Below are 13,512 nucleotides of genomic sequence, written 5' to 3'. Positions count from 1 at the left end.
TTTGAGGGAAGACATGATCACATGGTAGGAAAAAAAAAACAAAAAAAACGACAGAAAGACCAAGTAAGAAAAACAAAAATGCGAAGAGGTTTCAGCTGGAATGAATGCCGGGATTAGTGCATTTATCTTCAATTGTCACGGTCCGGCTTCCCCGACAACCTCCTCTCCGACCCGCACGGGTTCAAGCTAACCTAGAGCCGCCGCCTCGGTCCGGTCCTTCCGATCGGTGAGAGGGAAATGATGACATGGCTGCCGAGAGGTCAGAGGTCAGGGTTTCTGGCTGGCGAAGAAGGCTTTGGTCTGACCGCAGGTGGGGTTGACGCACAGCGGACAGCGGAGGGTGAGCTGGCGGGAACACGGCTCGTTGGACTTCAGATGGGACTGAACCAGATCAGCCAATGCCTGAGAGAGACAGAGAGACTCTTAAAGTACTTCAATACTTCAAAACTAAACAGTGCAAATATTGATTTTATATGAAATGATCACGTGTGCTGCTGTAGAGACGCTCTTACCCTGAAGAACACTGGATTTCCATTCAGAGATTCTGCTCGTCTGATGTTCTCCACTCCACACTGGAAACACATGACTCAGTCACATGACTCAGTCAACATTTGCATGACTGTACATGTACAGAGAGACTTTTGAATGAAAATGTTCTTCTCTGATGACATAATCGAGGTCGTGTTGATGGACAAAAATGATCTTTCACTGTATCATTGATACACTATAATAGGTTGTTAATGCTTTGAATTTTTTGTCTTCATTTTAATTTTCAAGTTTATACATAAAAATGTCTATACAGTTTTAATATTTTAATAGAAATAAGTTTAAGTACGTTTAAGTTTATTTGATTTGTTTTCAGTTAATGTTTATTTTATTTCAAGTAATGAAAATGATTTCTTATAGTTTTTGTTTTCGTTAACCATAATAACCCTGGTGACATTATTGCTCTAAATGTGCACACAAACCCACATTTTACATTTTTTGCCATACTAACCAATAATATCACATTTCAAAGTTGCATATTATTTTAAGGTATCCTTGTTACAGTGTAATTATACACCACTTTTCAAAAGTTTGGGTTTTTTAATGTTTTGAAGGTCTCTTCTGCTCACCAATTCTGCATTTATTTGATCAAAAATACAGTAAAAATAGTGAAATATTATTACAATTTAAAACAGCTGTTTTCTATGTGAATATATAGTAAAGTGTAATTTATATCCAGTGATCAAAGCTGAATTTTCAGCATCATTACTCCAGTCTTCAGTGTCACATGATCCTTCAGAAATCATTCTGATATGATGATTTGCTGCTCAAGAAACATTTATGATTATTATCAGTGTTGAAAACAATGTATATTTTAATTTTCAGGATTCTGATGAATAGAAAGTTCAAAAGAACAGCATTTATCTGAAGAAAAAAAAAACTTTGTAATATAATAAATGTCTTTACTGTCACTTTTGATCAATGTAATGCATCCTTGATGAATAAAAGTATTAAAAATTGAAATCTTACAGACCCCAAACTTTTGAACGGTATTAATTTAATTAGTAAGTGTACTTACTATACGGTTAGGGTTTTGTTTAGTTTAATTGCATGTTGTTATGCATAATTTACTTTCATAACTACAGTAAGTGCATGTAACTCGTGTAACAAGGACACTGTAAAATAAATCAAGTCCTGCACGGAGAGTCGGCGGGAAGTGGCACAGATCCAGAAGATCAGAGAGGAGGGAATCTCCTGATCGGATGGGCTCAATCTCCTGCTGCAGACGGACGGATGAGGGCGACAGATCGATCACACGCTAATGCTACAGCCGGAGGGCAAACGCACCGACTGCACCGCATGAGTCTGGGAAACGCACTCATCTTCACCCTCGGACTCTTCAGAACTGCAGCGGTGGTCGATGAGTCTCAGATATGAGTGCAGAGGTGAAAGGTCAAAGATCAGCTCCGCTCACGGTTAATAACAGACGCTCACACGGCACAACAGTGACGAACTAACCTTCAGCAGTTCAGTACTAGAGTTTGTGGAGAGTGACGGTAGATCAGATGTTCTCATGATTGAGGAGATTTTGAAGTCACAAGCTACTGTAAAAGGTACAAGTGTACCGTGACAAAGCATGTTTTGTTTTCTAGTGGTTATTATACGCTGGTTATTATAGTTTATATAGATGTAAATATGGATATTTTTCTTACAAAAAGCCATGGCTTCACTTCAGAAGGCCTTTATTAACCCTCTGGAGCCGTATGGATTACTTTTATGATGGATGGATGTGCTTTTTTGGGCTTCCAAATATAATATTATCATTCACTCCCATTATAAAGCTTGGAAGAGCCAGAATATTTTTAATATAACTCAGATTGCGTTCGTCTGACAGTCATATACATCTAGGATGGCTTGAGGGTGAGTAAAGCTTGGGGTAATTTTCATTTTTAGGTGAACTATCCCTTTAATTACTGCTTGTCATCATTTTATATATATATATATATAAAGTATAAACACTATCGTCATATAAATGAGGTGTTTAAGTTGTGTATTCTAGGTTTTCTAGTTGTATTTAGAGCAAAAATATCTGTTCATGCTTATTATACAATATGAAAAATATTTACAATAGAATGACACAAATATATTATATCATTCAAATATATGAAATATATTTTTATTATTGTATTACTACTAATAATAATATAAATAGTATTATATAATACCAGTAATTATAATAATAATAATAATAATAATATATTATACATATATAAATATAATTATTAATAAGAAGAACATTATTGATATTAATTATAATTACTATTAATAATAATATAAATAGTATTACTCTATATTATATAATATAACAACGATATACATATTATATTATATATATTATTATTAAGAAAAAAATATTGTGCAAGTATAATATATTAATTTAAATGTCTAATACAATGTGAAATATATATGATGCTTATATATATATATATATATATATTTTATATTGTATATTTTATACTTATATATATATATATATATATATATATATATATATATATATATATATATATATATATATATATATATATATATTGTATTAGACATTTAAGTAATATATATATATATATATATATATATATATATATAGCTCCATTAATAATATATTAATATATTAATATTTAAACAATAAATAAACAAATAGTAATACTTTAAAATGTATGTAACAATGATGATAAACATATTATAAATATATCATTATATAAATATTATTATGCAAGTATTGTTATTATGCAAGTATAAGTAATATTTAAAATACATAATGCAATATGAAATATTTAAAATACATAATGCAATATGAAATATTTAAAATATATAATGCAATATGAAATATATATATATATATATATATATATATATATATATATATATATATATATATATATATATATATATATATATATATATATATATATATATATATATATATATACACACACACACACACACACACACACACACACACACACACACACACACACACACACACACACACACACAGTAGTCAACATCTGAAGTAGATCAAAACTTTATCAAAGTTGTCCTAAAACCTTCTTCTTAGGACAACTTTGATTAACTTTTATAAAGGAGCTTCAATGAAACTGTTAAAAACTTCACTGAAACTCACACACACACACACTCACCTCTTCTCCGAGGATCTGTGAGTACTCGATGTCGAGTTCGTGCAGAGTTTCGATGTGGTCGCTGGTGAAAGCGATGGGCACCAGCAGGAGATTCTTCTTCCCGCGCTGACACAGGCCCTTGATGACCTCATCAGTCTGCGGCCCCAGCCACGCCATCGGCCCCACCTACAGGAGCCCAGAAGGGACACGAAAAATTTATTTCTGTTAAATAAAATATCTCGCTTGGCATTGAACTTTGAGCTTTAAAATGTTACAGATTTTATTTATACTCTAACAACAACATTACACACTAACTAAAGTTTGAAACATGGGATCACGAAGAACGGGACCTTTAAGAATGTCAGTGCAGTTACAGCAAATGACCACTAGATGCCTCTGTTTATCAGCTGCTCTAAAACTACAGTATCGAAATCATTACAAGAAAAAACACCACAGTGAAAATTTTACTCAATTTACTGACTTTATCTGAAACATACTTGTTATTTTCACTTAAGTACCAAAAACATACTTGAGTGAAAATAAAAAATGCATTTTTATCATCTTCTTAATGCAAAGTGAATTAAACTGCAAATTATATTTTGTCATACAGACTTTCAGAGGTTTGGGTTGAAGAGGGAAAACGAAAAATGATGAAGAAAAAAAGGTTACACTTTATTTTACAGTGATGTAATTACATTGTAATTACTCAAATAAGTACGGTGTACTGTTAATTAACTACATGTACTTACTATAGAGTTGTTAGGGTTTGGTTTAGGGTTAGATATTTGTAATAATGAGTAACTTACTGTTATTACTAAAGTAAGTACATGCAATAACATGTAACTACAGCACTGTAAAATAAAGTGTTACCGAAAATAATCAGCAAAAATGTAACGAACCTTTTCAAGTCGAAAAATAAGATTGTAGGCAGTTGAAAAACATAACCAAGTACAAGTAGAGTACTAGAGTGAAGTAGATATCGCCCAAAATGATATTAAAAAATATTACCCCTGAAAAACAATCGTTACATGATGTTTAATGTGTCTCAACAGGTCATGTTACAGTTAAAAACTTTGCATTTTGAATTTTTTTTCTGTTTCTGAAATGAAATGCAAAAGTCAATTCAATCAGCTGCAACTATCTATATATTTTTAAGCACATTTTGCAAAATAAATGCAGGATGGAAACGGAAAAATGTGCACAAAATCTAACTTAACGATTTTGTTCTCATGAACACATGGGATGGAAACGCTGCTTTATTGTTTTTTTTTTTGCGATATTCCAAGTTAAATTCACAACTTTGGATGGAAACATAGCTATTGACATGTGGCTTTGTGAAGCGATCGTGACCTTTGACTGCCAGACGAGTCTGTATGGGTTACAGTGGCCTAATCGGTCCATCACCCTCTGAACTGTAGCGCCAACCTCCTGCGGGTACGGATCGCCCCTGTTCACCACCTAAACACACACAGAGTTCATTAGTTTTTATTCCAAACAACAAAGGAACGCATCAGACCTCAGTGTGACTCACAGAGAGCGGCAGCGAGTGAGCCGAGAACAGAATCACCACATCATCTCTCTTCTCCGGAGGAAACTTCTCCAGCTCGTTACGAACATGTTCAGCAAAACACTGAAAGAAGCCACAAACACCATCTTTAACCGCAGCTAGAGACGTGACAGAACCATGACATCTTCAACAGGAACAGTTTACTAAAATTATAAAAGATTTTTTACAGTGTGTGCATATGTTACCTCGACCAGTAGAGGGTGTGTCGGCCACCTGTCAATCACACTCCAGCGCATCTTCGGCCTGTCAGCGCGGTTATTGTAGTATCTGTATATGGCGTTCAGACTGCTGCCTGATCACACACATTCACAGATTACACTTCAGATGCATCAGAAAGATGATTTTATGAAACATGTAGCAATTACAAACCCTAAGGGTCAAATTTACTATCAGCTTTCACTCTTAAAATGCAAAATTTATAGGAGGAGAGTATTTAAAAAGACCATTATGCTCTTGTTCAAAGTCTAGATGTTGTTTTTGTGCTCTACTAGATTGAATGTTGATTATTTTCCTCATTGTTGCAGCTCCTCTCTTCCCAGTCTGTCAGTAACGCTCTGTTTAGTTCCTGTCTCTATGAAGCCCCTCCTTCTGAAAAGCACATTGTGCTCTGATTGGTCGGCTGGAGCAGTGTGTTGTGATTGGTGTTTGGGAAATGCCCCGCCCCTTACCATAACCGCCAGTTTCAACACACTACTAACTAACTCAACCAGGCCCCGCCTCTTTATTCTGCGCATTAATTATTTAAATGAGGAATATTGTGACGTGTTCATTCTCAAGACTACAATGGAGGCGTTTCAGGGAGTTCAGAAACACTGACACTGATATAGAGCTTTGCAGACCAAATTACTGGTGGACACGCTCCTATTGCTGATTGGCTTGCTCTCTCTCTTCCCCCATCATGAGTGGACACGCCCCCTACTGCTGATTGGCTCACTCTATCTCCTCCATCATGAGTGGACACACCCCCTCATGCTGATTGGCTCACTCTATCTCCTCCATCATGAGTGGACACGCCCCCTACTGCTGACTGGCTCATTCTATCTCCTCCCCCATCAAGAATGGAACCGCCCCCCACTGCTCTCTCTAATCCGCCATCATGAGTGATCACGCCCCTTACTGCTGATTGGCTCACACTCTCTCCTCCCCATGATGAAAAGACACACCCCTTACTGCTGATTGGCTCACACTCTCTCCTCCCCATGATGAAAAGACACACCCCTACTGCTGATTGGCTCACACTCTCTCCTCCCCATGATGAAAAGACACACCCCCTACTGCTGATTGGCTCACACTCTCTCCTCCCCATGATGAAAAGACACACCCCCTACTGCTGATTGGCTCACACTCTCTCCTCCCCATGATGAAAAGACACACCCCTTACTGCTGATTGGCTGACAGCATTTCTCAGAAATCGCTTACAGCGCCTTAAATTCACGCGTTGTCATTAGATCAGTTGTAGAACTTTCCACTTTTATGGGCTTTTATGGGATGCTAATTCGCTAATTTACTCTTTTCAATGCTTCACCTCATCAAGATAAACAGTGCTGTATGCGAGCGTCACCTGTGGTGGAGCAGCTGTATTGTGGGTACTGCGTAAAGGCCACGGCTCTCTCCACTCCATCCTTCTCCATCTGCTCGATGGCTTCCTCAGTCAGAGGATGAACGTACCGGAAACCGATATAAAACTTATGAGGAGCTACACAAACACACAGAGACAGACGATTAACATTAATGATCCGTCACATTTTATCACACATTAATTATCACTGGCACATTTCATCTTCAGGTTGTCCTTTTTTGTACTTTGTTGCTTTTTGTTAAACTTGATTGCTAGTTATTCCATTATATATTGCTTTTTTATTTTGCACCAGTGTTAATTTATACGTTTAGTTTTCTTATTAATTTTAGTTTTAAATTTTAATTTGTGCTTTTTTCATTTTATTTATTTATTTTTTCAAATAATGCTATTTAGGTTTCATTTGTTTTAGTTTTAGTTAATTTAGTTTTTTATTTATTTCCAGTTAATAATTTCAGTGCTTCAACTTGATCTTGTTTCAGTTTATTGCAGGGTTCCCACTCTTTCATGAACACCAGATTCAAGGACGTTCAATGCCTTTTTAAAGCACTGTTTATTTTATATCAAGCACCTATCAAATTCACATCATATGGAGCGTCAGGAAAGACCTCTTACAGTACTTAACATTTTAATCCTCCTATTGCATTTGCATCCATTTTAACCCGGAAGAGGTACAGAATCATTTGTACATTAATTTTGGAAATATATTAAAACCGTTTGCAGCTTTCTTATCCCTAAAGTTAACAATTATTCCATACTAGTTTTGGTTTTCTTTTTTAATGAATCATTACTTGAGTAAAAACATTATAATATAGAGAGAATATTATAAAAATACATTTTGCAATGAGTGAAAAAAAAAGGATTATATGGATTGTAATTGTGTAAAAGTCAGAATATATACAATATATTATAGATATAAGCTTGCAATTCTGAGAAAAAAAAAAATCAGAATTGCAATTTATATATCACAATTCTGACTTTTTAAAGGGATAGTTCACCCAAAAATTAAAACTCTGTCGTCATTTATTCACCCTCAAGTTGTTCCAAACCTGTTTGAATTTCATTGTTCTGCTGAACACAAAGAAAGATATTTGGAAGAATGTCAGTCACCAAACAGATCTCGCCCACCATTGACTACCATAGTAATTATTTTTCCTACTATGGTAGTCAATGGGGCGATATCTGTTTGGTTCCAAAACAAATACATTTATTACAAATTTAATTCAAGCACTTTCAAGGACCAATATTTGTTTTCCAAGTACTTTCAAGGCCTTGAATTATGTGTCTGAAATCCAAGTCCTTTCAAGGCGTGTGGGAACCCTGTTATTGCCAAGGCTTTTCGTTTATTTACATTTTTCAACTAATATTCATATATTATTTTATTTCAGCTTTATTTCAATTAATAGAAATTTTTAATAGTTTTAGTTAATGATAATAATCCTGTTTTGCACAATTAATATTTTAACTCTTTTGCTGATATTATCAGATTTATTTTTTATTTTTATTATCATACTATTTATTATTATTATTACACTATTCCTTTTTACTATGAACTGAAAGTTCTTATTATTTGTTCATTCACTTATTTGTTTATTTGAACACATGATGTTTTGGAGTGAAATTTAAGCATTCAAGCATTTTTTTTATTTTTTATTTTAATATATTCATTTTTATTACATTTGTTGATAGCTACTCTCTTGGTTTGTTTTTATTCAATATGAATTACTTTAAGGTGCAGTATGTAATAATTTTGTCCACTAGAGGTCGCTAGAGGCCTATTCAAAACAAAGGCGTGTAAACGTGTTGAGCTATATAACAATAATTAGTTTTCTGTCTATAAATATATCAAAACAGTTGTTCCCTTGTCTATTAAAACATGTAAATATTAAAGCGTCTTTGGTGTTTCCATGGTTTCTACAAAATAAACCGGAAACCGAGGGTAACGCGGGTATGACGCCATTGACAGGCGACTCCTCACACGTCCCGGAGCCTTGGGTAAAATTGCAATTTTCTCACGATTTACAAATAGTTGCAAACATTTGGGATATTGTAAGTACTCAAGCGAACAAAATATATAACACTGGCCTAGTGGCTTTTGGATATTTTACTGCAAAAATCTTACATATTGCACCTTTAATTTTTCTATATGATTATTTTATAGTTATTTCTTATTTTTATTGTTGATATGACCAGACTAATTTATTTTATACAGCTATTTTACTGTAGTTTACTTGAACACATGATGTTTTGGGATGACATTACAGCAGATTGTTGTAATAATATTTCATGGATCACAACTAAATCTTATCTGTTCACCACAAACTGAAGTCATTCATGAGTTTATCAGAGGTGTGTGTGTGTGTGAGACACTCCTCTGAGGTTCATCTATCATTCTCACACACTCGTCTTTATCAGCACTCAACACTGACTGCCTATCTTTTCAACAAAGATGACAGTTTGTCTGTTTGGCTCTGATTATTTTATGATCCGTTACAAAAAGACACCATCAGACAGTCTGTCTGTCAGTATTAGCATTTGAACCTTGCTTTGATATTTTCAATATTTGATATGGCACAGACCTCACAAACGGAAGCTATATGTTTTCATTTATAAAGACAATTCATACGGTTGAGTATGAATACTGTGCAAAATATAATTTCTATTAAACTCTTAAAAATAAAGTTTCTTTATTGGTGTTTATGAACTTTTAACATCCTTAGAACCTTTAAAGGGCACAAGAGGTTATTAATTATCAAAATGTTCTTAGAACTAAGAAAAAATGGTTCTTTTTAGAATTCTTCACTATGGAATCGTGGTGGAAACTCCATTTTGGAACCTTTATGTATTACATATGCATTTAAAGGTCAGCCCTGCGCTCTCACCCGTCTCTGGACACATTTCGTCCAGCAGTTTGACCATTCCTTCCCCCTGCATGGTGGTCCAGGCTTTGATGGGAGACCCTCCTCCGATCTTGCTGTACTGCTCTTGAATCTTTGGTGTGCGTCTTTTGGCAATGAAAGGGCCGAGTTTACTGCAACAGACACAAAACAGACACATTTGAGAAGGTCTAAAAGATACGACTGTCCTCTTTAACAATTTCTTGATTCTTACTTTTGCACGGGAAGTTGCATGAGGTCTGTGTCCATGAAGAGCCGCAAGAGAAAATCATGCACGTCTTCGAGTTTCTCCGGGCCGCCCATATTCAACATCAGAATCCCTGTTTTGGGTTTTCTGCAGATGAAATGAATGGTTTTGACTAATGGAAGGAGAACTAAACAGGGCCTAAGACGCATGAGACTTCAAAGCATCAGTAATAGATGGTTTAACCACATGTTGTGTGTGTAAGTTTTGTTTTTGAGCATGTGTGATCAAGTGATTTCCCAACAGGCGTTGAGGAAGTGAGTGTTTAATTGTACCTGTTCTCTTGAGTCTCTGGAGTGGGCGAACTGGCAAACGCAGCTGCCGCGGCCGTCGACTGTCGTCTGAGGAACGCACTCGTGCACAGACTCACGGAGGGACTGCGTCTGACCACTGACAAACACACAACATGAGGAAACATTATCCTGTCAGTCACAAACGGTGCAGGAAACAGATGCACATTAAACATGGTTTTGCAGATCAAATTTCTGTGGGAAATAATAAGTAAATGAATTATTTTTTTGCACAATGTGCACAAAAACAAACTTTAACAATCCACACAAGCCTTGTTAAATCTGCATGATATCAAAACTACATAATGATTATGAGACTGTATTTCATTTGATGTCCAGTGCAGAATTAAAAACAGCTTTTATAGTTCATTTAAAATAGATGCAGTATTAATAGTCTGTTATGAAGGCTCAAAACTGCAAAAATAAATACATAAATAATATGAAAATAAATAAAGGACTATATGACTTCATAAACAAATACAGTGATTTTGTTTTTTTGTACTTAGGCCTGAATTTTTTCCCCCAACAAATGCATATTTGCAGACCAAATTTATTGGGAGAAAATTAAAAAATATATTTTGCATAAAGTAAATGAATTAATTTTTGCATTGTGCACACTTTACAAATCATCCCAAGCCTTGTTAAAAATCTGTATGATATCAAAACTATATAATGATTGAATATGAGTCTGTATTTCATTTGATGCCCAGTGCAGAATTAAAGCAGCAGTTTTATTCATTTAAAATAGACGCAGCATTAAGTCTTTTTTTAGTGTGAAATGTCATTTTTAATTATGGAGGCTCAAAACTGCATGCATGCATAAATAAATAAATGACTTTATACAACAAACAGAGTGATTTTTTAATTATATTTAGGCCTAATGTTTCTTTTTTTCGCATTATTTTATTTATTTAAATATTTATGTACTTATTTATTACAACAAATGCATATTAAACATGGTTTTGCAGATCAAAATTATGGGGGAAAATAAAAAATATATATATTTTGCATATCGTAAATGAATTAATTTTTGCATTGTGCACACTTTACAAATCCTCCCGAGCCGTGTTAAAAATCTGTATGATATCAAAACTATATAATGATTGATTATGAGTCTGTATTTCCTTTGATGCCCAGTGCAGAATTAAAGCAGCAGTTTTATTCATTTAAAATAGACGCAGCATTAAGTGAAATGTCATGTTTTTAATTATGGAGGCTCAAAACTGCATGCATACATAAATAAATGACTTGATACAACAAACACAGTGATTTTTAAAATTATATTTAGGCCTATTTTTTTTTTTTTTTTTGCATTATTTTATTTATTTATATATTTATGTATTTGATGCCCAGTGCAGAATTAAAGCAGCAGTTTTATTCATTTAAAATAGAGGCAGCATTAAGTCTTTTTTTAGTGTGAAATATCATATTTTTATGCATAAATAAATAAATAAATAAATAAATAAATAAATGAATGAATGAATGAATGAATGAATGAATGAATGAATACAAATACACAGTGAATTTTTAATTATATTTAGGCTAGATCTTTTTTGCATTATTTTATTTATTTATTTATTTATGTACTTATTTATTACAACAAATGCACATTAAACATGGTTTTGAGAATCAAAATTATGGGGGAAATATATATTTTATATATAAAATAATATTTTCAATGCTAGTTAAGTCATTATATTATTTTATTATGTTCATTTTACCATTATTCAAATTTTAATTATTACATTCATTATGTTATTTTAACAGCATATCACGATTAGTACCATCATATAATATTACATCTAATTTAGTCTATATTCCTTAGGACTAAACACAATACCAGTGGCATGTATGATGTAATAAATAAGTGCATAAAAGCATATATTTACATGCGCATAGTTTCAAAGCGCTGCAGTAGCGCCGCGCGGCCGCTTGTAGTCGCTGTTGGCGCAGTTACGCAAGTTGTGAAAGCGCGTGTTGTGTAACATGATGTTTAACGCCACGGAAACTTTAATTCCAGCTTTTTTGTTGACGATTCGCGCGTGTAAACCTCATGCACTCATTTCGCTTTCCACTCTTTAATACAGATGTGAAAATGCAGGCTTTATCTGTGCGAATATTCAGTGAAGAGGGGAAAAACTGCTGGTAGAAAGTCATTGAGACACTTTAACCTTCATGAACAGAGCTGACATAAACACAGCTCATTTCAGCCCTCATACTGTTCATTCCGCATGATTAATTACATACATGATAATAAAATCATCTCAGTGAATGAATGTCATGTGTGTATTTAGATTCATAAACACACTTACGCTGCATGAGCCGGCACGCGCCTCCCAAAACCGCCATTATTTACCGCTCTGATGTAAAGTCTCCTCGTATTCCGACGGCAGAAAACAGAGAAATGTTTAAACTTCAGATTTTGAGCGCTAACTTGTCTCTTCTGTCTCTCTAAAGCGCTGAAATTCCGATATAGAGCTGCTGATCGGTGTCACTGTTATCACGGCGTGATGACGCATGCTCGCCCCGCCCCCGCGTACACACCCTCCCGTACGTCAGCACGCACGCCAGAGCAGGAGTCACGTGTGTGTTTATGTAAAATTAGCTTTTAGCTTCATTAGCACGAATCAAACAGCACAAAAACAAACTTTACAAGCCATGTTAGACATCTGTATGATATCAAAAGTACATCATGATTACAGAGTCCAGCATGTTTTTGTTTTTTGTTTTTTTGCGTGAAATGTCATATATTTTAATCATGGAAGCGCAAACATGCATAAATAAATTAATAAATAATACGTAAATACATGACATGTTAAAACAAATACAATGAATGTTTAATTAAATTTAGGCCTGAATTTATTCTTGTATTACTATTTTTATTTATTTATTTTATTTGCTACTTTTAGATTTATTTATTTATGCAGGTTATGGCCTTCATATTTAATGTTTATCATGTCAATTATTAATTTTACTAATATATTTTTTTTAAATAATAATAAAAGGACAGTGTTGAAGAAAGATCTTTTTGCATGTTAAAAATGTATGTTTTGGCTATTTTTTTTTAGTTATAAGGAAGTGAAAAGCAAATATATTACAACTGTTTTAACAGGTATTTCCTGTTGTAACTGGTTCTGCTACAACAAGCCATTTCTCAATTACTTTACCAAACCAACAAATCATCACAATTTGTTCTTATACGTTTTTTTTTTTTTTTTAAATCGGTTTGTAATTAACGGCTGATTAGTTAGTAGTGTGTTAAAAAAAAAAAAA

General features: G+C 33.9%; 1 protein-coding gene across 1 annotated transcript; it reads right to left on the bottom strand.

Annotated features, from left to right (window-relative positions):
- On the bottom strand, positions 1 to 12,779 carry fech (ferrochelatase). Its single transcript, XM_048166325.1, has 11 exons — positions 12,552 to 12,779; positions 10,225 to 10,339; positions 9,920 to 10,039; positions 9,691 to 9,839; positions 6,794 to 6,928; positions 5,418 to 5,524; positions 5,197 to 5,295; positions 5,016 to 5,123; positions 3,687 to 3,851; positions 513 to 572; positions 1 to 402 (listed from the first exon to the last, which is right to left on the bottom strand). The coding sequence occupies exons 1-11, from the start codon at positions 12,586 to 12,588 to the stop codon at positions 268 to 270; spliced, it is 1,230 nt and encodes a 409-aa protein (XP_048022282.1). The 5' UTR covers positions 12,589 to 12,779; the 3' UTR covers positions 1 to 267.
- Positions 12,780 to 13,512: the final 733 nt, after the last annotated feature.

This window comes from Megalobrama amblycephala, linkage group LG18 (genome assembly GCF_018812025.1).
Source record: "Megalobrama amblycephala isolate DHTTF-2021 linkage group LG18, ASM1881202v1, whole genome shotgun sequence".
Classification (NCBI taxonomy): Eukaryota; Metazoa; Chordata; class Actinopteri; order Cypriniformes; family Xenocyprididae; genus Megalobrama; species Megalobrama amblycephala.
This window is presented reverse-complemented; position numbering and strand designations above follow the sequence as displayed.